This window comes from Magnusiomyces paraingens (assembly GCF_902498895.1).
Source record: "Magnusiomyces paraingens strain CBS 517.90 genome assembly, contig: contig3, whole genome shotgun sequence".
NCBI classification, from domain to species: Eukaryota; Fungi; Ascomycota; class Dipodascomycetes; order Dipodascales; family Dipodascaceae; genus Magnusiomyces; species Magnusiomyces paraingens.
Genome location: NW_022474069.1, coordinates 2,234,809 through 2,260,000, shown reverse-complemented (window position 1 = coordinate 2,260,000; position 25,192 = coordinate 2,234,809). Strand labels below are relative to the sequence as shown.

At 35.4% G+C, this 25,192-nt stretch overlaps 7 protein-coding genes across 7 annotated transcripts in view; 4 read left to right on the top strand and 3 right to left on the bottom strand.

Annotated features, from left to right (window-relative positions):
* Window positions 1-575, top strand: part of SAPINGB_P004009 (uncharacterized protein) — a gene marked incomplete at both ends in the record, with an annotated part of 2,058 nt that extends 1,483 nt beyond the window's left edge. The window contains one exon of the mRNA XM_031998724.1: window positions 1-575. This exon is cut by the window's left edge and continues 1,483 nt beyond it. Within this exon, the coding sequence (XP_031854615.1) occupies window positions 1-575 (575 nt within the window).
* A 9,395-nt stretch (window positions 576-9,970) lies between these two features.
* On the bottom strand, window positions 9,971-11,344 carry SAPINGB_P004008 (uncharacterized protein; the record flags this gene model as incomplete). The annotated part of the gene is made up of 1 exon (XM_031998723.1): window positions 9,971-11,344. The coding sequence occupies one exon, from the start codon at window positions 11,342-11,344 to the stop codon at window positions 9,971-9,973; it is 1,374 nt and encodes a 457-aa protein (XP_031854614.1).
* Window positions 11,345-11,981: 637 nt separating this feature from the next.
* On the top strand, window positions 11,982-13,646 carry SAPINGB_P004007 (uncharacterized protein; the record flags this gene model as incomplete). Its single annotated transcript, XM_031998722.1, has 1 exon — window positions 11,982-13,646. One exon carries the CDS (start codon window positions 11,982-11,984, stop codon window positions 13,644-13,646), a length of 1,665 nt encoding a protein of 554 aa, XP_031854613.1.
* A 672-nt stretch (window positions 13,647-14,318) lies between these two features.
* SAPINGB_P004006 (uncharacterized protein) lies at window positions 14,319-15,257 on the bottom strand (the record flags this gene model as incomplete). The annotated part of the gene is made up of 1 exon (XM_031998721.1): window positions 14,319-15,257. One exon carries the CDS (start codon window positions 15,255-15,257, stop codon window positions 14,319-14,321), a length of 939 nt encoding a protein of 312 aa, XP_031854612.1.
* A 595-nt stretch (window positions 15,258-15,852) lies between these two features.
* SAPINGB_P004005 (uncharacterized protein) lies at window positions 15,853-16,310 on the top strand (the record flags this gene model as incomplete). Its single annotated transcript, XM_031998720.1, has 2 exons — window positions 15,853-15,984; window positions 16,221-16,310. The coding sequence occupies 2 exons, from the start codon at window positions 15,853-15,855 to the stop codon at window positions 16,308-16,310; spliced, it is 222 nt and encodes a 73-aa protein (XP_031854611.1).
* Window positions 16,311-16,595: 285 nt separating this feature from the next.
* SAPINGB_P004004 (uncharacterized protein) lies at window positions 16,596-21,341 on the bottom strand (the record flags this gene model as incomplete). Its single annotated transcript, XM_031998719.1, has 1 exon — window positions 16,596-21,341. The coding sequence occupies one exon, from the start codon at window positions 21,339-21,341 to the stop codon at window positions 16,596-16,598; it is 4,746 nt and encodes a 1,581-aa protein (XP_031854610.1).
* Window positions 21,342-22,275: 934 nt separating this feature from the next.
* Window positions 22,276-25,157, top strand: SAPINGB_P004003 (uncharacterized protein; the record flags this gene model as incomplete). The annotated part of the gene is made up of 4 exons (XM_031998718.1): window positions 22,276-22,416; window positions 22,482-22,730; window positions 22,785-22,875; window positions 22,933-25,157. The coding sequence occupies 4 exons, from the start codon at window positions 22,276-22,278 to the stop codon at window positions 25,155-25,157; spliced, it is 2,706 nt and encodes a 901-aa protein (XP_031854609.1).
* Window positions 25,158-25,192: the final 35 nt, after the last annotated feature.

Sequence of the window (25,192 nt, the reverse complement as noted above, 5' to 3'; positions counted from 1 at the left end):
ATGATGAAGAGTTTTACAGTTCAGGTGATGAAGTGAATGGACTTGGGAAGACTTTAACTGGAGGAATGAGTTCTCCTCCCATGTTCCCAGTCAAGGTTTGTCCAAATACTTTACAAACTACAAAACATTTGGCAGGACACTCGCAAACTAATCAGCGGGTACGTGTGAATGATGCATTATCAATGGTTGCCATTATGTTACTTTTGAATCTTGATCATGGGTTGAGATGTCGGATGTCTCAACTTGAGAATGAGCAACATCAACATCAGCAGCAGCAGCAGCAGCAGCAGCAACAGCAACATTCAGATACTCAGACAACTCGAAGAAAAAGTTTACGTCGGGAATCGTCATTGAATTCTGAGTCGTCAGGTGAGGGCAGTGGTGGTAATGGTGATGGGGATAGAAAAAGAAATGCCAAGCCGCGCAAGTCTCGCAGACGGGGTTCGCATGGGAATCGGAAAGATGATGGTGGAGTTGAGATTTCTCAGCAACAACAACAACAACAGTCAGGAGTTACAGCTTCAGCAGCGGGGTCCGGGAAATGGTATACTAAGATGATTCCTCATTTATTTTAATAATCTGAATGATTTTTTTTTTTTTTTTTTTTTTTTATAAATGATTGATGATGATGATGATTGATGAAGATATGAGCTTTTTTTTCTTTTTCTTCTTCTTTTCCTTCTAACGATTAATGAATAATGAATTTGTATTTTATAATGATTATAATAAAAAAAAAAATTAAAAAAATTAAAAAAAAAAAATTAAAAAAAATTGAAAAAAAAAAAACAAATAAAAAGTTTTTTTTTTTTTTTTCTTTGCAGCTGACCTAAAGGAATAATAATAATAATAATAATAATAATAATAATAATAATAATAATAATAATAATAATAATAATAATAATAATAATAATAATAATAACTTGAAAGCCGTATGTAAAGGAACCAAAAAGAAGAACAAAAAAAAAAAAGTTTGATTGCAGCTGAGTCAATCATTCATTCATTCATTCATTCATTCATTCATTCATTCATTCAATCAATCAATCAATTATTCTTAAAGAATTAAAATAGAATAATAATTTATAACTTTAAAAAATCATCACCAGTAGTGTTGAATGACAAACATGACGCGAGAGTGTTTTTTTTTTTTTTATTTTATTTTATTTTTTTAGTCTTTTACATATATTTTATTTATTTAGTTATTTATTTATTTATTTGTTATTATTATCAGATCACAAGTTAACTCTATGACTAGACCAAATTTAAACCAGCCAGAATCTTTTTTTCTTTTTTTTTTTTTTTTTTCTAAAGACTATTAATTGCACTCATTGAACTCATTGAACTCATTGCACTCACTTACTTAATTAAAATTAACAACATTCAATTGAAGGTTACTATAAATATATATATAGTGATTGAAAAGAAAGAGAAAGAGAAAGAGAAGGAGGAAGAAGAGGATGATTTACCTGATTGACCTTATTTGGGTTTTTGGAATATATTTAAAAAAAAAAAAAAAAAAAAAAAAAAAAATCAGGCTATAATAAATGAAAGAATAAAAAAAAAAAAAAAAAAATTTCTATTCATCCATATGTCCATTCATCTATATTCAATCTATTCTATATATTCTTCGGAAATGAGTTTATAGTTTAGTTCAGTTTAGTTTATTTTTATTTTACACGGAATTGTTTGGTACGGATATCATTTTCTTTCAAAGCCCTACAATGAAAGATATTCCAATTGATGATGATGAATATTTATTTACCAACAATAACAAGATAAACTGACTAATGTCTAGGCTTAACTACTTTAATACTTTAATACTTTATTATATATATATATATATATATATGATGTACGATTGAGATAATATTAAGACTCAATTAGGGAAGTAGTAGAATAAGAGTTAATAAGACGACGTAAAGGATTTATTTATTTATTTATTTATTTATTTATTTATTTATTTATTTATTTATTTATTTATTTAAAATTTTAAAACAACAACAATAAATGTAGCAGTTAGCAGTTAGCAGCCATGCCCAGAACCATTGAAAAAACGCCACCGCCTAAAGTTCCCTCTTGTCACTAATTTCCTTCTCCTTCTCCTCCTCCTCCTCCTCCAAAAAAAAAAAAAAAAAAAAAAAAAAAAAAAAAAACTAATAGGTCCATTAATAAATGATTTTCTTCTTCTTCTTCTTCTTATTCTTCTTCTTCTTCTTCTTCTTCTTCATATTAAGAAAAAAAATTTCTTGTAGGTATCAAAACCCGAAATTGTTTTAGCATATAAAAAATTAAATACACTCCCACAAATATAACTTTTTTTTTTTTTTTTTTTTTTTTTTTTTGAATTCCGTTTGTAGAAGAAGGAGATTGGGTAAGGAGTTTGACGGAATACAAGGAAAAACAAAAATATATATATATATTAAAAGGAAATTTATATATTTATTTATATATTTATTTATGTATATTATTTGAATAATAACTTGGTGTCATATTTATTTTATTTTTATCTTTTATTTATTTAAAAATTTTTTTTTTTTTTTTTTTTTTTTTTAAAAAAAAAATCTACAATCTCCACAATTTATGGGGAAGAAAAGACTTGAAATAAAGTGGGAAAAAAAAAAAGCGTACGGCTTTGTAGGGGACAGAAAAAAAAAAAAAAAAAAAGGTTCATTCATTTTTTGAAATAAGTGAATGAATGAAAGAATGAATGAAAAAATATATATAATATACACAAACAATGGTACTTAGTACCTGTCAATCATCACGAGGGGGGGAAAAGGGAAAGACCATCCTGTAAGTATTGTTGTTGTATGGTGTAAACGAGTTACATAGTATTGAGTACCTTTTGATACATGATATATCACGAGTGTAAGTAAAGTTAATAAAAAAGAAGAAGATGATGAAGAAGAAGATGAAGCTGAAAAAAATGAAACAAAAGTTGAATTTTTTTAAAAAAACAAAAGGGGAGAGAAAAAAAAATGAGAGAGAGAGAGAGAGAGAGAGAGAGAGAGAGAGATGAGAATAAACAAACAAACAAACTATAAAACATTTAATATACAAAAAACAAAACAAAATAAAAGGTTTAAAAGTATTTATATATTAAAAACAACAAAGAAGAAATTTATTTTTTTTAAAACTTAAGAGAATCAATCCATCAATCAATCAATCAATCAATCAAAAAAAAGTATCATGAAAATGAAACTTTGAGAATTAAAAAAATTAAATTAAATTAAAATCCCTCTGAATTCTGTTTCTTAGTTGTCACAAATATATATATATATATATATATATATATATTTATTTTTCAAACTTATCTAGAATCTTTTTTAAAAAAACACATTATTATGACCCAATAACCATGAGACCTTTTAATAATTGATGAGGAGTTTTTTTTCTTCTGTTTATTTATTTACTTATATGTTTATTTGTTTATTTTCATTTATTTTCATTTATAAATTGAGTGATATTTATTTTATTATATTTTTAATAAACAAAAAAAATTTGTATACAAAATTTGTATTCATATTCATATTTGTATTTTTTACGCTTAAGGCGAGCAAAAAAAATAAAATATATAAATATTAGATTCACAATCACAATCACAATCATGATTATGATTATGATTATGATTGACATGGCCTAAAATCAAAATGTAAATAATCACAAAGAATCGTATCTTTTCTCCAGTCCTCCTCCTCCTCCTCTTCCTACAAATAAGATTGTTTTCAAAAAAAAAAAAAAAAAAAAATGATAATTATCTCAGTCAAGATCATCATCATTATTATCATAATTATAATTAAGATCATAATCATCTGTTAAATCCAACGGGCAAATATCAATTTTATTTTTTATTTTTTATTTTTTAGTTTTTATTTTTTTTATTTATCTACCAATTACAATCGGTTCTCTCCATTTTTATTATTTTTATTTTTATTGTTATTCTTCTTCTTCTTCTCGCGTGACCTACTCTTCCCACCACTTTCGTCCCCAGAAACCGTTTTTTTTTTTTTTATAAACCAGGGTGGTTTCTTCAATATCTTTTTTTTTTTTTTTTTTTTTTTTTTTTCAATTAATACTATATCCTGCTGTGCACTTGTTTTTGGTTCATCTGATTCGCCTGGTGACCTACATCACTACTAAAAGTTGTATATTACTGTTTTTTTTTTTTTTTTTTTTTTTTTTTTTTAAAAAAAAAAAAAAAAAAAAAAAAAAAAAAAAAAAATTCTTTTAAAAAAAAAAAGATCAAATAGAAAGGCAAAGAATAATAATAATAATAATAAAATAACTAGACTAGTAAATGGTGTTTTAAGAAAAAAATGAAAAATGAAAAATGAAAAAAATAAATATATATATATATATATATATATATATATATATTTATTTTTTTGGAATCGCCGATATCACTGGATTGCCGATATCAATAACCCCTTTTTATTTTATTTATTTCACCGATTCTTTTCCTTTTCCACAAAGACCTTTTAAACATCACATAACTATTCTTTATTATTATATATAGTATTATACCCCGTAATTTCCTAAAAGAAAGAAAGAAAGAAAGAAAGAAAGAAAGGAAAAAAAATTTTTTTTTTTTTTCACTAGCCACTTTGACGTTTCACCAAGGGTTATTAAAGAATGCAATTAAATAAACTAATTAGTTTTATATTAGTTTTGATATAACAAGCCGCGGTTGTTTGTTGTTGTTGTTGTTGTTTCCACAGATTTTAAAGAATGAATGAATTACTGGGTTCATTCATCCATCATCATCACTCATTAAAAATATAAATAAAAATAAAAATAAAAATTTAAAAAAAGTTTTGTCATCATCCAGTTTTAAAGAAAAAAAAAATTTTTTTTAATTCTTTCATTTCTTTCATTTCTTTTAAATTTATATATATATATAATTAAAAATAAAAAGAAATTGAAAATATTGATGACCAACCAAGTAAATAGAATAAAAAAATTTTTTTTTTTTTTAATATTATTATTTTTTTTAAAAACAAAAAAAAAAAGTTAATGATGATGATGATAATCTTGAAAAATAAAAAACAACAACAATCAGTTTTGAGTAAGTTGAAAGAAACTAAAGAGTCACTCACTCACACAAACTCAAGTTACCAAATTTGGTCGTTTAAACGACACTTTTTATTTTAATTTTTATTTTAATTTTTATTTTAATTTTTATTTTAATTTTTATTTTAATTTTTATTTTAATTTTTATTTTAATTTTTATTTTAATTTTTATTTTTGTTTTAATTTTAATTTTTTTCAATCAAAATTATCGGAAACTGGTCCAGCCGTGCACCCCATACAAACCCCTCTCAAGACAAGTAACCGGATTCTGGGTCCATCAGGGTGTTCTTGATTGAAAACCCCCATATTATCATGATCATTTTTAAACATTTCAATTCTTTTTTTTTTTTTTTTTTTTAAAAAAAAAAATATAAAATTAATTTTTTACGGAATTCATATCTTGACATTCAGGGATACCGGAACCAAGTTTATATGATGATGATGATATATATCAAAAAAAAAAAAAAAAACATTGGTTCATGCAAAGATCCGATTAAAAATTTTTTCATGAACCAATTTTTTTTTTTTTTTTCTTTCTTGCTCTCAGTCTAGTTCAAGAATCCAAGAATCCAAGAATCCAAGAATCCAAGAATAATTGACATTTCGTAAGCTGGATAAGTTACCTCTTTTGACTTATGAGAATATTTACAGAGTAGAGTAGAGTAGAACTGATTACAAACAAATGAACAAAAAATTAAAAGGACTTTACTGTTGCAGCTGATATTAGTCAAACTCAATTGTCTAAACTTTTTTTTTTTTTTTTGATTGGTTTAATTACACTATTAGTTATTTTGACTGCTTCTTTGAATACATTAGCAAGAAATCATTAAGCATTCATCATTTTAATTGATGATTAATGATAATAATGATCTTCTACTAACTTTTCATTAATTCTTTTTCTTACCAATCAAAGTCATGACTTTGAACTGATCAGTTCACTCAGTCTAACGAAAGAAAGAAAAAATTCTCTCAATTCTTATTTTTTTTTTATAATATTTAATAAAAAAAAATTCTTTCTTCTTCTCTAAAGTGGTTTTCTGATGTCAATATGATTCTCCTCAATTTGAGGTCCACTTTTTTTTTATTTCTTTGTATTCGCTTATTCCTTCTTCTTGTTTTTTTTTTATAAGCAAGTACCCGCAGGGGGTTGATGCATATACAGTATGTATGTGTGTGTGTGTACCTTTAGATCAAATAACTTGACTTTTATATTTACTATATACATATATATATATATATTATTCTAAAGAAAAAAAGGTTTTGTTGCAATTACGACATATGACTTTTGGCTTTCTTCATTATAAAATCCAATCTACGATACTCATTTCTTTTGTAAGCTTCATAATCTTTTTTTTAAAAAAAAAAAAAATAAAAGAAATATAACTGTATATTTTCTTGCTTTTCTATTCCATAAAGTTTATAATTTTTTTTTTATATCTCTAAATGGCAAAGATCCGTTCATGTCTTATTTCCGGAGAATGGAAATTATTCTTTTCCCGCTCCATCTCTATTTCTCTCTCCCTTTTTAAGAAAAAGAAAGAAATGAGGACCTCCGCTAATATCCGTTTGTGTCGTCATTCTATCGTAATCCTTTTTCATTGACTTTTCTCCTCCTTTAAGTAACCAAAAAAAAAAAAAAAAAGAAAAAAAAAATCCATCTCTCTTGGTAAGTTTAATGATGTAGCATACGCACAGTATCTTATCCGTGATAAATTATTAATACCTCCACGGACTTGAGGAATTGTCTAAGATAGCCGTGTGTGTAAGTACACTTCAATTACTTCAATTACTTCAATAAGACTACTTCAAGTATTCACGGAATAACGGAATCTTGTAGCCCTACCGCTTTTCCTCTAAAAAGAAAAAAGAAATAAAACAATTTATTTTACAAGCTTATGTAAGATTATATTTAAATTTAATTTAATTTAATTTAATTTAATTTAATTTATTATTTATTCTTTTTTATTTACTAAAATATCTTAATTATTTCATCCTCTTTTTTTTTTTTTTTCTTAAATCTTTTTATTTTAATTCACATTAATTAACTCCAACCATCAAACCTAATTGTCTATTTTTTAAAAAAAAAAAAAAATCAAAAAATTAACCGTTAATTAATCAAACGTTGGATGATACCAACCCGAAGAGGTGACTGGTAAAGACGCCTTTTAAATTAATAAATTATCCACTCAAACAAAAACTCAACTTACTCATACACTTTTTCCTAATCCATACTTACTGGTAATCTACAAAACATACCCACTTGCCAAATTCTTTTTAAATAGAACCGTTGTAGCCTAGAAAATAAAAAAAAATAAAAAAAAAAGCCAAGCATAGTTTTGACAGTGTAATAAAATACATGTATATACCATTGGCTTGTTTACATTTCCCTTTCCAATTTTGAATACCAAATTTTTTTTTTTTTTTTTTGACATCCTCAAAATCAATTCTTGTATATTCACTTGGCAATATGAACTCATCATATAATTTATCAAACCCATTTAGATTTATTTAATTCTTACTATAAATACTCTCTTTAATTTTAAATCTAATCTGATACCATCAAAGGATCAATAATTTCCCAACAAAAAGAAAAAAAAAATTAATTCTTATATACTCTTTCAATGTGCCGAGGAAATAGAAACCTTTATATAATCAGCACGCATACAAATCAATGAACCGGTTACTTTTTTCTAAACACTTCCTCGGTTTGACAATTAATCAGAAAAAAAAAAAAAAAAAAAAAAAAAAAAAGATCCCCGAGGTTATCAACTATCACACAAAATAAAATATATATATATGCATATTTCTTTTTTCCTTAATCTATATCTAAAGATACCTATTGTAAAGTTTCATCTTGCTCTTAAATTTAAAGCTGATATGTTGTTGAATTATTGCATTTTATATCTATTTTACCATATTCAATTCAATTTAATTGTAACTTCCAGTTATTGTTCGAATACCTGCTGTGAGAGTTTGTAGGCATAACAAAAAAAAAATTGATTATAATCATTGTTTTCTATATATAAAAATTACACAACAGATTAAACTTGAAGAAAATCTCAATAACAACATGATGGCATTTAAATAAATTCTTTTTTGGTTCCCCATGATTAACAATTGAGAAAATTCCCGAGATTAAGTCTCATTTTGCATCCTGAAAAAGTGTCCAAAGAATTCTGGTTTGAATTTCATTTAGTTTTATTATAATATATATATTGCAATTGGATATTCTAAAAATGAACTGATTGTATAAGTTTCTTTTAAATTTAACTTAATCCAAAATAAAGTCAGTCACTATGTTCTTGACTGTTTTCTTATATAAATACTGATATCCTGATTACACATATTCATCAAACTCACCCACTACCCAGTTAAAGTATTCTTCACTTAAAAACAATACCTTTTCTTAGTGAATAACTAATTATTCTTTAGTAACAGATTGGTATATGCTTTGCAATGACTAAATAAAAATATTTTTCATATTTTTTTAGAATATTTTAACCACTTGACAAAAATCACCCCAGGGGCCAATTCTAAATTAATTGACAGTAGTAATATAATTAAAAGAATCTTTTTTCCGCCGTATTAGCAAAATAATTAATAGTTTACAGAATATCAAAGATTATTTTGTTTTTAAGAAGCAACCCTATGGTAAATTATCGCCTAATCTTTTTTTTTTTTTTTTTTTTGGTCTCAAAATAAACTTTTTAAGCAATGAGAATCATATTTAAAACTTTCAATGTACTAATTTATGGTCTTATGAATTTTAAACATCAAGTAGTATTTGATAGCTTTTAAACAAATACAATATCAATTTGATCAAGTCCTTCTATTGCTTGCTCGTTTTTCAATTAAAACGTATTAAGGCTTAAGTCATGTCAATGGCTCAGCCAAAGAAAAATGGTAGTTTGAAAGCTTGGGTTTAATCATAAACTTAAAGAGGATCAATTTGCCATTGTAACTAATACCAGAAATCCCCAATTTATTTTATCCAGAGTTCAAAATATTATTGAAAGGCTTAGACATCTAATTCTAAGACCATGACACACTACTACCCCAGATTTATGTATGTAATGAAAATATTATCAATGTCTATAAACAAAAAAAAACCGGAGTCGTGGCTTAGCTCTTAACTTGAATATACTAAAGTATTTTCATAGATATGGGTGCCTAACTTATTCTAAACTTGCACAATATATTGCAAAAAGTACCTATATAGGTACTTGTTACTTTCTAGATATTATATTTCAATCCCTTTATTATCACTTTGAAAAAGGTCTGTTCCTATACTGATATGCTTGTTTATCAGCCCAGGTTATCGATAGAACTGATGATGAACAATAATATATGCCAGTACCTATAAACTAGTTGAAATAAATTCATTTGAAAATCAGGTGGCTGAGCTCAAAATTAGAAAAAAAAGACTTTGAGAATCTAAAAACTATAAATTTTAAGGTAAAAGGTTTTTTTTTTCTTAATAAACTTAATTGAAAATATTCGGTAAAAACAATAAATCATGCCTCCATTAATTTCCTGCTACCATGTTTTTTCTGACTTCCATTTTAATTGATTGACTAAAATATAGTTAGAACTTTGCTAGGGTTTGACTTTGTTTTTCCCAAATTAAGTACAATTGTAGCTGCAACACCTAATACTTTAAATAAACTCACCTTTGAGATCAAAACGTCATCATCTTATGTATTGTGTTCACTGAGCCTTCAATTTTTCCTTATTTTTTTTTTTCTCTCGCCATATATTTTATATTTGTAATGTCTCAAATTACTATGTTTGTAAAAACTCAGGCATTTTTTTTTAAAAAGTTTTAAGCAAAATTACGTTATTTGGCTAAGGATTTCAATTCCATTTATTCAATCCTACTACAACTTTTGAAAAATCATTCTATTTACCCAAGTAAGTTATCAAGCCAAGCCTCTTGATCTTTGTTGACCCCACCTGTAACCGGTAGTTTAAACCTAGGGGGTGTCTTACCATCATCATCATTATCATCATCTGAGTCCAATCCAGGTATACCACTAAGACTGAACTTGTATTCCTTTTCCGAATCTGACTCTAAATGTGGACCTGCACCCAATGGATCTTTCTTATCGGTCACGCTGAGAGAATCTAAAGAGTTCAAAAACGAATCAATATCTTCTTCTCCCTTTGAAACAAACTTTGAACCTGCCCCACGTAACCGCTCATTTTCAGCTTTAGAACCGTGTCTCTTCTCGTCTTTTACAAATTGTTTTAACCGCTCATCGTCACCCTTGTCCTTACGCCCGGTTATATCCAACACTCTGCCTGTCCCAGCACCAGTCTTTCCCGTAAGGTGGCTAGCAGTGCCAATACCACTGCCTTTGCTGCCACCTGCAAACCGTTTTTTAATCGCAGCTTCTGTTGCTGCTTTATCAATTTCTCGTTGAATAGAATAATACTCTGAAGTATCCTTAAGCTTCTTCACATTGCTCTTTTTAGGTGTGTCTTCTGGCTTCTCTTCTGTCCATTTCCCCTTTTGCCAACGACTCTTGGTATCTTCATCATCGGAATCTTCTAGCTCTGCAAGTGTATAAGTCTTGGTCTCTCCACGTAGCTCTCTCTCATGACGTTCCTGACGCAATCGCTCCAATGCTTCTTCTTCTTCACGAGCCTCGCGCTCCTCTTCCTCATCTTCCTCTCGCCGCAGTCGCTCCTCTTCTTCAACAGCCTTTTTAGTTGTAATATCTCTTGCTAATCGCAATTGGTCTTCTTCAAAAACCTCTTCTTCCTGCCGCGCCTTGAGAACTTCCTGAAACTCCGGATCGTACTTAAGCTGAGGATTTCGCTCTTGTACAGCCAACAACTCTGCAACAGAATCATCCTTGCTGTAACCTTGTTTGTTCTTCCTGCTGTATCGCCATGCATTAGATCCAGGCTTCTTCTTGCGGCCACTCTTCATTCTCGCAATGTCTTCCTCTGTCAGCCCAGCCGCATCAATCACAACTTTGGCAAGCGTCGTTGATCCCGTTTTAGTCTTGTCACCAAACTCATCTATTGGCTTCTCCTCGGTCTCTTCAGAGCTTTTTTCATCTTCACTGGAAGATTCTTCTTTTCTTGTCTCGTGATGTTCTGCATCACTGTATTCCTTCCCACTAATGTCTTCGTCACTCGAGCTGCTGTTTTCAGCATCATCCTTTTGTGTTTTATCTCTTAAATGCTTTGGAAGAGGGGGTTTAATGTTATGCTTCCGATAGTAGTTTTTTGTAGCCTTTTTGTCCCATTTAGAATTATGCAAAACCATTTTTTTTTCTCCTATGAAAATACGTTCGTATGTATTTATTTGAGATTGAATGAAATGCTTCAAAAGATCAACTCTTCAAAAGTGTGTGTGTGTGTGTGTGATTTTTATCACGTGAAATTATTATATGTTACATTTATGTAATATTTACGTAACATGTTGTAACAATGTTATGAGGGGGCGTTGGTGGCAGTGCGTGGGATTTTTTTTTTTTTTTTTTTCAAAACCTCCAAACACGCATCGCCATTTTCTTCTTTTCCCTTCTTTTTTTTTTTTTTTTTCTTTCTCTTCACCCACAAAACTCTCTCTTTTTTTGTTCAGATATTTTTATTTTTGCCAAACTAGCGACTTCATTTAGTCTTTTCTTTGTGTTTTAAATTTTTCTTTTTTTATATTGAACTCTACTTTTTTTTATATCAACTTTTGATCACTTGATTTATTTTTTTCTATTTTTTGGAAACAACGTTGCGCGTCTTTTTTTTCTATTTTTACTTTTTTTTTTGGAAACCTTCAAAGATACTGTAAAATATATAATAAACGAAACGTGTCTTTTTCTTTTAATTTTTTTTAAATATTTTTCCTATGCAAACATATCGCAACTATGTCGCACGCACATTCATCTCCGATTATAACCCCGACTATGCCCAAAGCAACTTCAGTCATAACCAACCAAGCTATTGTTCGAAACGCTCTCAACAAACCTCGCGGTTCTGGCCGTCGTAATAATGGTGCAAATAACTCGAATAACAATAATGTTAATTCTCTATCCTCTTCTGGAAATTCTTTGACTAACCGCGGCCGTAAGAGCTTGACCCTCTATAACGGAAACGAAAGCGGAAACTTGCAGATGTCTTCCAATAGGAGTGGTACCTTCTCAAAGCCCCGTGCTCCAAAGCAACAACAACAACAACAGCAGCAGCAGCAGCAGGGTAGAATCACTGATAGTTTTACTTCTGGTGGCCGAAAAAACCGTGCTAAGCTTTTGCCTCTGGAACAGCAGGAGCAGGACTCTAACTATACCGCCACTAACGACGCTAGTGAGACAAACCCCTTGCCTGACTCGCAGCGTCGCAGAATTAGAAGCTCTGGTAGCTCCTCTTCTTTCGGCACAAATAATAATAATAACAACAATAATAATTATATTAATAATAATATTAATATTAATAGTAACAACAACAATGCAACCTCTCCTTCAAAACGTAACAGAGGCTTACGACAACAAACCTCAAAGCCTTTTGACTCTGCCGACCCCTCTCCTTCTCCTTCCACCGTCTCTTTACCCAACCTTCCCCTTTCCGGTAGACGGGGTAAATCTAGCAAACCTAACTTGGATAACTCATCTCGTCCTTTGCGTCGCGGCGGCAAGAGATCTAAACAACAGGATGATTCTGAAAACTCTGAAGAGGAAAAGGATCTAAAGGAAGTTTTGTTTCCTGACTTGTATGGACACAAAAGCTCCAACAACGGGTCTGGTCCTCAACGCTGCAAACTCTACAACAACAGCAACAACAACAACAACAATAATAATAATTTTAATAACTACAACAATAATAACTCTTTTGATAATAACCCTACTGCTGCCACTGCTGGCAGTGGTAGTAATGGTGGCTCTTCTACAACTTCGCCTTCCAAAATTTGCTTTGCTGGTTCAAGCTTTTCAAACACGCCCGACCCCTCTGCTCTTCCTAAGCCTGCCTTTATGGGCAAGATTTCTCCCAAGGCCCACCACAGTAACCTTAGTATTGATACCTCTGATAACTTGACCGACCAAGATGCTGCTTCATCTGTTTCTTCTTCGCCTTCTTCAGTGAGCTCCTCTCCTATTAAGCAAACTGTGTCTTCCTCTCCAAAAGAGGTTTCTTTGAAGCAGTCTCAAGAACAGTTGAAGCAAGTATCCCCTCCTGTTTCTCAAGTTGTCGATATTCAACAGCAACAGCAGCCACAACAGGCTGCTTCTTTTTATGGTCTTGTCCCCGGTGGTGCTGCCCCTTACATGAATGGCCCTGTTTACCCTTATTCTTTTGGTCCTACCGGGCCCTATCCTTCGCAGAATGGTGCTATGCCTGTCCCTATGGCTATGAATAACCCTGCTTCTTCACCTTATTTTTATGAGCCTAATAGCCCCTTTTATGCTCCTCCCCTTTCAGGAATGCCTTATCCTATGCCACCCCAGCAGCAGTTTCCACAACAGCTCCCACCTTTGCAGCAGCAACAACCTATTGGCCAGCCACTAGGTCTTCATAAGAACCAAGAAAACTTTGCCTTGGAGAATGACCTAAAAAGACTGCTTAATGTTGGTCATTGAATGATTTTATGATTATTTTTTTTTGTTTTATTTTTGGCTTGTTCATTTGCTATGAATACGTCTTTTTTATTTTATTTTTTTATTTTTTTTTTAGTTTTTTTTTATTTTTTTTTTTTTTTTGAATAAAATTTTATCTTATTTTTGGGTAATTGATGCTTTATGCCTCTATTCATTGTACATGTTTTTTTTAACGTTTTATGACGAGTCTTTGTCTGAGGGTTTTTTTTTTTTTTTTTTTTTGGGTTTAGTAACTTTGTTCTTTTGTGACACTTGTATTCCTTCTATTTGATGAAATGTCCTCATCTTCTTTAACTATTAATTATAGAAATTCATTGAGCTTTAAGCCTAATGCTGATTTCCCTCCTATTCAATATTTTGTCTTCTCACCAGTTTGGTAGGCATTGATTGAAGGTTTCTTTTTAGAATTCCAAATGAGCTGATAATAATGTGGTATTGCTCGTTCCCACAAATATTATGTAAATTTACAGCCGCATAAATATTAAACATGTATGCTTAAAATAGCTCCCATAAACATTTTTTTTTTTTAAAGAATTCAACTGAACTTTCCTTCCTTTCAACTTGGATTTTTTTCTTCATCGTCTTTTAATAAATCAAGAAAAACACAACGTTACAATTAACAAAACTCCTTTATCAAGTCATAAGCCTACATGTTTATTTTATCTCATAGCCCCTCTTGATCAGACGACCAAGCTGCTCAAAGTGAACAGTCTCGTTGGTGACAACCGTCTTGATCTCGTTATCCTTGTTGGAAGGAATAATGACAACCTCCTTGGACTCATCAAAGGACCAGCCAAGTGTCTTGACGACCCAGTCGTTAAACTTGTTGCCGGAAATGTTGGTCCACTCTTGGAACACTGACACGGGGAACTTGCGCGACGACAGACCAACGGCCTTGGCGATAGAAAGACGCAGCGCGTCCTCGAAATCGGCAACGCCGCACACCGCGTCAGCAAAAGCATCATCCTCCTCATATGTGCTCCAGAAGTCGGCAAACTTGGCATCATCCAAAAGAGCGTACAGCGAGCACAGGCGCTGGACTGACTCGGAAAGACTATCGGTGCCAACGGTGGGGTCGGCGGTGGGTGCGCTACTGCTTTCGGCTGCACTAGCAGCGGCGGCGGCGGCAGCAGCAGCGGCAGCAGCAGCAGCGTCTTGTGTCGATTGGGCCGCGAAAACAGCAGCTGGAGTGTTTGCGGCAGCGGAAGAAGCAGAAGCAGCGGCAGCAGCGGCGGCAGCAGCAGCGGCGGCCTTCTTTTCTTCTTTAGCGGTGGAGAGGGGGGTAATGTCACCGAGAACGTGGCAGGGGAGGAGGTGGAGAGCGAGGGTAAAGTCGGAGGCGTAGAAACGGACAAGACCCTTGGACAGAATGGCAAGAATGGTATCTTCGTCAGGGACAGCCTGGACGTTCATTTGGTAGAGCTTAAGAAGGGCGAGGTTAGCCTCAATGTCGAAGGTGCCGTCGGCGCATTGCTGCTTGACGTAATCCTGGAACACGGGGACTTTAGACAGATCAAAACGATCGAGGCCCCGCAGCAGCTCGCTGATGGCTTCGGGCCGGGTGGAAGGCTTGTTGGCAAGAGTGTTTTCCATTGTGTGTGATATGTATTGAAGCCAAATGTGAGATGGGATCAAAAGGCAGAGCTATGCTTGAAGAAGAGATGTAAAAAAAAATTAAAAAAAAGAGTTGGGGACTCCCACTGCTGAAAAATTTTTTGGGTGGTGGTGATGCTGTTAGAGAGAGTAGTCGGTGTGTGCCGCTGTTAGTAAGTATACTTGCTGGGTTTGAAATGGCAGTGGTGGTTGTGATTTTTTCATTTTCAAAAAAAAAGAAAAAAAAGAAAAAAAATAATTAAAAAGAAAATGTAATAATATAAAATGTAACATATCACATGATTTAATAATTATTATTTAATAATTGACAAATCATTACATAACATTTAATTATCTTTTTTTTTTAAACACTTTGATATCATCGCCCAGTGATTGGCTGCGAAATTCTCAACTATACAAACCTCCACCCTTCCAATAATTTTCTGCTCTTTTCCGTCCTTTTGCACCCAAATCCCTCCCTCTAAATTTTTTATTTTTTATTTTTTATTTTTTTTTTTTTTTTTTTTTTTCTACTCCCATAGATTATCGTCACATACACCACCACCAACTACTACCAACCTTAAAATTATCAATAATGGGCGCTTCTCACGGTCACTACAAGCCTTATGGCCCTGTTCCTTTCCCCCACGTCGCTAGATCGCACCGTTTCATTTCCAAGTTTCTTGGTGCTACCATGTGGTTCTGGATCTTCTACCGTGTCAGAGAGGTGCGTTTATTCAGATCACCAATGTGATATCAACCAGGGGTTGGAATACTATTCAATCTTTATTAAACTATACTTTAAACTCGTTTATTTGACCCAGAAACAAATCAGTTTACTAAATCACCGGCAATTTTTTTTTTCACGCATTAATTCATTCACGCACTTACTCAATATCCAACCCCTTTCACCATCTCTCCAATTGCTTTCAAAGTACTAACTTGTTTTTTTTTCTATTATAGGATGGCGGTGTCATTCTCGGCTTACGGCACCCTTGGGAGCATGGTTCTAGCCACCATGCTATTGAGGAAGGCAAGGAGGAACACCACTAAACTTGTTGACCTTTTTCCCACATTTAAATCTCGCGCATATGAATACCTTAGATTAGCAAACACAGCAAAACGTGTGCCAAATACCATATAAAGCCACACAAACTTTACGAACCAACTAAGATGCTTTATTTTTATATTCGACTAAGCTTCTTACTCTTCTTTTTTTTAATGTCATACAGGGTTTTTATTTTTAATATCAAATTCAAATAAAAAAAAATTCAAATAAAAAAAAATTCAAAAAAATCGACTCTATATAAAAAAAATACCCATTGTCCTTCTCTCTTCTTACACTTGCTTTTGATGATCCATGGCTTTGATGATGCGCTTGTAGAGCTTGTTTGACACAGTCTTTGCAGGTAGCTTTAACATGATACAAAGTTTTCTTAAAAACACAGCCAATGGCAAAAACACATGGTCTTCAAAGAACTTACTCACGAAGAAATTGACCAAGACTGTAGCAATAATGATCAACTTAAACGTGGAGCTGAGATCTGTTAAATTCATAAACTGACCCAACCCAGTGTCGGCAGATACCAGCATAAAGGATCCAGTAAGCAAGCATGTGAGAATGATGGTGATAACAAATGGCTTATTCTTAATGATGGGCTCATGATATGGGGGACCAACTGTAAGCAAAATTGACACGAAGATGTACTGGTAACTCGAAAAGAAAAATAAGGCTGTATTGTCTGTCGAGTCCACATCCTCATCACTTCCACCCATGACTGGAGGAACGTAGTACGGTTCTTTGCGCACTGCGTGCCAAATGCCGAGCTGGAAAAGCGCCAAAATAACAATCTGACCAAGCAGGGGGACAAGAATCTTGGGCGAAACCAGGTTGGCAGTAGGTCTCTTGATTGACAAGGTGGGGTATGGCTCAGACCAAGCCATGACAATGGCAATGGGCAGAATGAGAAACAAGTCGATCCACAAAAACTGGAAATCACCAAGATTGGACCCCAAAGAGTAGAGAATTGAGACTGTTATAAACTGAATGGCAGAGTAAAGTGACATGTACTTAAAGCAACTGAAACTTGTTACAAGTGCAGAGCGGCCCTCAGCAATCACATCCAAAACACAAGAAATCTGAAAGACCTGTGAGGTAAAAGGTGCAGCAACAGAAGCCTCAGCTTCAGAAAGAGAAATACCAACATCGGCAGCCTTCAAAGCACCAACATCGTTAGCACCATCACCACAAAAGCCTGTAGTATAATCCAAGCTCTGCAACTTTTCAACCAACTCATGCTTCTCGTCAGGAGACATGCGCGCAAAAATAGCACCCTTCATCAGTACAAGCTCAAGCTGTCTATCACGGCCAAATTGTACCATATATCTGAAAGCATCACCAGTGACAGCTAACGCATAATCAAAACCAAACTCCTGATAGTGGCGCACTTGTTGCAAATGGTTCTCGCTTTGAGCAATTGTCTCACCATTTTCAGGAACAAAAAAGGGCTGGAATGTGACAGGATCAAGCCGCAATTGACGATCATCAATGTACTCCCATGAAATAGGATTAAACTCATCAGGAGAAACACCATCTGGAAGTTGCTCAAATCTAGGAACGAAGATCTTGGTGTTTTCACCAACCATGTGGCATTCTTTGGCAACACTAATGGCTGTTAAAACATTATCACCAGTACACATAACTGTACGGATATGAGCTTCATTAAGCTGCTCAATTACACTTGTCGTTGTAGGTTTAAGACGATTTTCAAAAACAATAAAACCAAGAAATTTGAGGCCAGATTCGACATCCTCTCGCTTCAGCTTTCGAGCGTCTGCTGTACTTAAATCGGTATATGTTTTTGTAGCACAAGCAATGACACGATATCCGCGGTGTGTGTATTGGTAAAGGAGATCTTCGTAATCTTCAGGGAAAGTTGAAGGATCACAAACTTCTGGCATAATTTCAGGAGCACCTTTAACATATGCATGAATATCAGTGCTATCATTGGCACCAGAGGCACCCAAACTCTTGACCAAGACACTCATGCGACGAAGTCGTGGAATAAAGTCAAAAGACAAAATGGTTCCCAAAGTATTACTTGGCAGTGAAAATTTGGCTTCGTTTGTAGTTGGAGGACGAGAAATTGGAACCGGATACTCGTGGGTGTAATCAGCTGCAAAAAGCCTAGCACCACCTTCTTCCTCAAAGTTCCATCCAGTAAAGGAAAACATTTTAAAATCAAGAGGATCTCCAAGCATTTCACCATCAATATTTCTCAACAAATGGCAAGTCGTCAGTGCCGCAACAAAAGATGAACGTTGTTGTTTTGGAAGTTTGCTATTTTTAATAATACCGCCATAAGTCTTTCCAATATCAGGCTCGCCAAAATCCAAATCACTAAAAGGGAAAACATCATCAATGCTCTGCAACAAATCGCTAAACCGACCATTTTCCTGAACGTGCATACCCAATACATCCAAACCATCCTCTGTAAGTGTACCGGTCTTGTCAAAGCAAACAATATCTAATTTACCACCAACATTAACGCGACTAGGGCTGATGCAGAAAATCTTCTTTTTGCGCAACCGGGAAAGTGAGATGTTAGTACCAATTGTGAGAGTGGCAGGAAGTGCAGGAGGAACAACAATGGTAATTAAATCCAAAGCTCGGAAAATAATAAGCTTGGTACCCATGTGCATTTTAATGAAGTCGACAATAGAGTAAGAAAAGCCCAAGGCAGCGACAAAAGCCATGACACCAATGTACTTGAACGAGTCTTGGTAAAATTTGAAACCACTGGGCTTAGGAAATAGCATTGAACGGACCAGGGAACCCTTTGTTGTCATGAATCCAGTACGCACAACCATAGCAACAGCAACATCAAGTTGGTCAAAAGAAACATTTCCATTGCTTGAATCACCAGTTTGGGCAACGGGACGACGAACTTGCACAACCTTTGTTCCAGAAAACAAGAAATGCTTAGTTACATCAGCAGGAACGCTAGAACCCTGACTAGGGCCATTAACAAAAGATTTGAGGGCACTTTCGGTGATTGGGTACTTAGAAACAGGCACTGACTCACCGGTGAGCATGCTTTCATTGACAACACAGTCACCAGACAACAAAACAGAATCGCATGGGAAAATGGAAATTGAAGGATCTGAAACTTCATAAATATCTCCTGGCATAAGTTCCGAAGAAAGAATCGTAATCCAATATCCAGATCGTAAAACACGAATATCAGAAACATATCTAGAAATTTCACGAAGACGACGCATAGTTTGCTTTGTTTCAATCAATGTGTTTCCAACAGAAATAACAGAGATGAAAAGAATGCACGTTGCATAATAATAGTATTCATCACACGCCCAAAGAAGCATGGAAAACACTTGAAAAACATAGAATGGGTGTAAAATTTCGTCAACAAGAAGTTGAACAGTAGTTTTTTCCTTAATATCAATCATATTAGGCCCAAAAATGAGCTTGCGTTCAGCTTGTATTTCAGGCTCAATTCCTTCCCGAACACGTTCAGTGCTAGTCCAAGTGGGATCAACCCAGTCATAATTTGTAAGAAAAATGTCTTCCTGAGGGTTGTAGTAAAACTTAATGTAGCGATATTCAATAACACGTAACGTGTGCATGATTGGATCTTCTTGATACCCATCTTCTTCATCAGTTTCATAATTTTTGTTGGTAGGTGCATCAGAGCCTTGAGAATCCCCTCTATTTTCTGTACCGGCTGTAGATGAGCCATTGGACACTTCAGCACCTCTACCAGACTCTTTTTCAGGATTTTTAAGGCGAAACACATGAGACGTAGGACGGTTAAAGTAAAATGAGTCGACATTAATGACGCTCAACTCTCCCCACTGATTTTCTACAACGACCCAGTTGCATTGACCAAGAGGTGCGGGCTTGCCCAGGCAGGCAATATGCCAGCGAGGAATCCAGCGCAGAATAAGGTAGGCCATTCCAAGAGTGCATATGCATAATGCATAATATAATGCCGCGCGCATTCTGCTGCTATTAAAGCCAGCAATAACAATAACCATATCTTCTTCAGAAATGTAAAAACGCTGCTGAGAGGTAGAACTAGAGGAGTACTTTTTGGAAGTGGGCTGGGGAGAAATCTGAGAGTTTATACGACTGAGAAGTAAAGGCTCATTAGAATCATGAGTAGTCCAACGATGAAGGTGGTCATCACTTGAGCGTCGCCGACCATGGGTTGATCTTGCAGCAGCAGCCTCTTCTTCTTCAATAACTTCTTCTTCATGATCCTGTTCTTCAGCAAATTCCAACTCATCACGAGCAAGTTCAATTTCAGCCTCATGTCTCAGGAGAACGCTAGTGTCTTCATAAGCATATCGAGAGGGGTGCTGATGAGGTGTGCGAGCAATATAATCAGAGACATCTTCTTCCGGGTTGTATTCTTCATTTTCACGGCGCAAAATTTCGTATTCAACTGGATCAACTTCATTAGGAACAGTACTAGCACTCTCTGCATGCTCAATTTCGTCTTGAGAAAAGAATCTAAAGGAGGCAGCATTGGGTTCAGAGCGATGTCTAAATGCAATTTCTGAACCCAAAGAAGCCATAGAGTCGCGACGATTAGCTAAAGACTCATCAGTCTCATTGGCAGCAGATTCGGGTTGATGGTAGCTTGCTGGTTGAGTAGTCGCACTCCCAGGGCGAAAAAAGCTGAAGCTGTGGCGAGAACCTACAGAAGACGCAATCTCTCCTTCTGCGTTATCTGGAAATGTAGGCGGCGCATGTCTGTCAACTGATGAGTCACGTCTACTGATTGAGGGTTGGCGAGAAGAATAGCGACGATGATGAAAAGATGAATAGGCTGACGGAACAGATTCAGAAACGGGACCGGAAAAGATTTCTTCACTAGCAGGCTCGGCCAAGTACTCGTCCTCTTCGTCCCAATCAGTATCTATGGCCTCGCTACGATTGGTAGCCACAGAGTTAGATCGTCTTCGAGAGGCATGGTGACCGTGATGAGAGATTCTCGGAGAATAAGGTGTAGGGTGTTCATCCCTAGCAGAAGGATTATTTTGAGAGCCCGACGGAGACATTCTTTAGAGCTAAAAGTTTGGAATCTACAAAATGTTAACATGGTGTTTGGGAAAAGTGGAGAAAGCGTGTAATCATGACGTACAAAGGAAAAGTTTAACTACTGAGATAATAGTCGGTGTCAGCAAACAAACATTGCAATATGGATTAATCCGGTATAAAAAAAAATGAAATAAAAATGGATATGGTAATGACCAAGTTTAAGAGAAACAAAAAAATTTTTTTTTTACTTCTTCTTTCAAATGGAGTGTGCTGAGAAGAAAAAAGCCCGGGACAAACTGTTGAAGCTCTTACTATCGGAGGTTTTTTTTTCTGGTTGGGGAAACCTTAACCTGCGGCGGCTAATTCTTCAGTTCACAGAAGGTACAAGTCACATGAAAGAAACAACAAACTTACCCGGCTTTATATAGACCATGATATACAGCAGTATATAATATACTTAGAGGTTTTTTACGTATTTAAGAACCTCTAAAATTTTAACACCTTTACATTTTCCACTTCTTACGAAATTTTTTTTAAAGCAATTTATAAAATTTTTTTTTTACAACTTATAAAAATTTATACCCTCTTAACTTAACCTTTAATATTTAACTGGTTTCTAAGAAAAATAATTAATAAGACTCTTCAAATCAATTTAGAATCCGACTAAAAGAAGAAAAAAACAGCCTCAGTAAATCATTCTTTTGGATTTCGGAAAATTTATTTAGCTACCAGTAAGTCACATCACGAGTTAGCTAAATAGCGTGGCGCTTTTTATTTTTTTTTTTTTAATCACAATCAGACGGATACAGAAAATACACGCACTATTTTATTAGTAGTAGTAGTAGTAAAAGGTATCTCTGCTTGCGCTGGTTTATTGATTACTGCCCTTTATTCGTATTACTTTTAAACAAGGCAACGCATATTTAATTTTATTTTTATTCAACGTGGTTTAAAATGTCAGAAACTTCTGCACCTGCTGCTGACCCTTTCACGGAGTTTACAAATATCTTGGACGCACTACTTTCTGTAAAGCCCCCTGGAGTTTCGGGATCCAAGATTAGAAGTTTAACTTCTCTCGCAGTTTCTAATGTAAAGGTATTTATTTTAGACAAAAGAAAAACTACTGCTCGTCATTCATCGTAACTAACTTTTTTTTGTAGCTTGAAAAATCAATGACAGATGCCATGTACAATCATCTGATAAAAACACCCTATTCTCATAAACTAGGTATTTTGTATGTTGTGGATGCAATTGCCCGTGGCTATCAAGATCTTGCTGTAAATGAGAGCTACCCAACCCCATCTGAAGCTCCTGAAGGAACCTATACTGCTGCAGTTTACAGAATATCTCAGTTGGTGGAAGAGATGTTTGTTAACATATTTGGCATTCCCCCTGCTGAAGATGTTAAGGTAAGTTTAAAAGCTTTTTTTTTTTTGATTTCAGTTTTAACAGGTATTTTACAGGACAAGATGAAAAAAGTCATTGATATTTGGGAGCGTTGTGAGACTTTCCCCCAAGAGACTCTTGATACAATCAAGCGTAAATGGTTTAACGGTATGTTGTATTTCACTTAAATTTTTTATGTCTCAAACACTAATTTCTTTTTAATAGATGAGTCTACTACTCCACCTTCATCGCCACCATCACACATCGTAGAAGCTGTTCGTAATCTCACGGAACAACATAAAGCTCAAACACAAGATGAAGAGGCCAATCAAGAACCTCTTTCACCTTCTTTGAGAGCACAGGAAACTTCTGCGCCTGAAGTGTCATCTGAAGTCTCTTCAGAAGCACCTTCTGTAGCATCGGCTCCTGTTCCCGATGCAAATTTTATTGCACAGTTTCTTGAAAAAATTAAGCAAGATCCCAAGCCAACCACAAAGGATGACGATACTAGTAGTAGTAGTGATAATACCCTTGTCACCAAAACTGAGGGAGGAGAATCTAGTAGCAGCACGTTGACCGGTGATATTTCCAGTAATGCATCTAGTACAGTTGCCGCTGCTTTGCAGTCGGATTTGATTACTCAACTTCTCAAACAGAATCAACAAGGCCCTGGTGGCGCTGCAAGTGGTGTTTCTGCTACTTCTGCTACTTCTGCTTCTTCAACTAATGCTGATCAGCCTTGGAATGGGCAGACCGGGCAAAATGAAAACCAGGAAGAAGATTCAGAAAGTGACGACAAACGTGGCTTTGACCGTCGTCGTAGATCTCGATCTCCAGATGGCCGAGGCAACAGTAAGCGTGCTCGCAACAATAGTCCAAAACGTGGTAAGCAATTGGACGTTGCACCTGATCATGAAATTTCTCGTGAACGCAATGTCACTCGGGACCCTACTATCCCCGATGGTTCCATAAAGGTTCTTAGTCGTACACTTTTTATTGGTGGTGTCACTTCTGATACCACTGAAGAGTCTTTGATCCAAATCTTTAAGCCATTTGCTGAGGTCCAAAGCATGGTATTCCAAAAGGAAATGAGACATGCCTTTGTTAAACTGTACTCTCGTGCTGAGGCTGAAGTCTCGCGCGAACGTTTGGAGGAGGAGAACAAGACTGGACGTTTGGGGTTGCGTGCTCGTTGGGGTGTAGGTTTTGGCCCACGCGAATGCTGCGACTACCAGACTGGTATTAGTATTATTCCCCTTTCCAAACTCACTGAAGCTGATCGCAGATGGATTGTTGAGGCTGAGTTTGGTGGTACTGGAGGCGCTCCATTAGATTCTGGGCTTTGTATTGAAGAGCCTGATATTGAGATTGGCGCCGGCGTTTCTTCCAAGGCCATTAGCCAGCGAATGCCTAGTAACTCATCTCGTAACGGACCCAAGTCTTCTCGCGGTGAGCGACCCGAGCCTACTTTTAACGGAGCACCATCCGGTGGAAGCAGTAATGGTGGCGGCAGCGGCGGTGGTAACGGCGGTGGCCATGGTAGACGAAGGGAAGGTGGTCGTCATGACCGAAGATCAGGTCGTGATCGTGATCGTGACCGTGACCGTGGACGTAATGCTGGAAATGGTGGCCGCAATGGAGGCGGTGGCCGTTACGGGAATGGGGATCGCAACGGCGGTGGCGGCGGTGCTGGTTTCCGTGACCAGCGCGGAGGTGGCCGACAGGGCAACAATGGTGGCGGCAACTTCAATGGAGGTATGCCAAACTTTGGAGGACCTGTTGGGATGCAAAACATGGGCATGCCTGGTATGAATATGCCTGGAGCCGGTGGATTTAATTTGCCCGCCAACTTGGCCACTCTCATTTCAAGTTTGAACCAACAGGGCATGGCTCCTGGCGGTGCGCCCATGCAACAACCCCAGCAAAACAATCACAACCAACGGTACGACCGAGGCCGTGGCGGGAACCGTCATGGAAATAACAATGGAGGAAATAATGTCAACAATAACAATGGCGGTAACAACAACAATAATAATAACCCACAGCAGCTTTTGGCACAGCTCACGCAGCAGCTTTCTGCTGCGGCAGCAGTCCAGCAATTTGGCATGGGTGGGGGTGCTCCTATGGGAGGACCTCCACAGTACGGCGGCGCACCTCCTCAATCATATGGTGCGCCAGGGGTTTCGCCAAACTTGTCAGCGGCGCTATTCCAGCTCCAGCAGGCTGGAAACCAGGGCGGTCGTAACGGTGGAGGCGCACCTCCACCACCGGGACTTGGCGGTGCGCCAATGGGTGGGCAAATGAACGCACCAATGGGTAATGGTGGGCAGCTGCCGTTTAATATGACACAGCAAATGGCGACTGCTCTGCTCCAGCAACACCAGCAGCAGCAGCAGCAACATCAACATCAACATCAGCACCACCATCACCAGAATCAGCGCCGGAACTAAAAAAAATTGTGTAGTTATTGTGTTTGTACATTAGA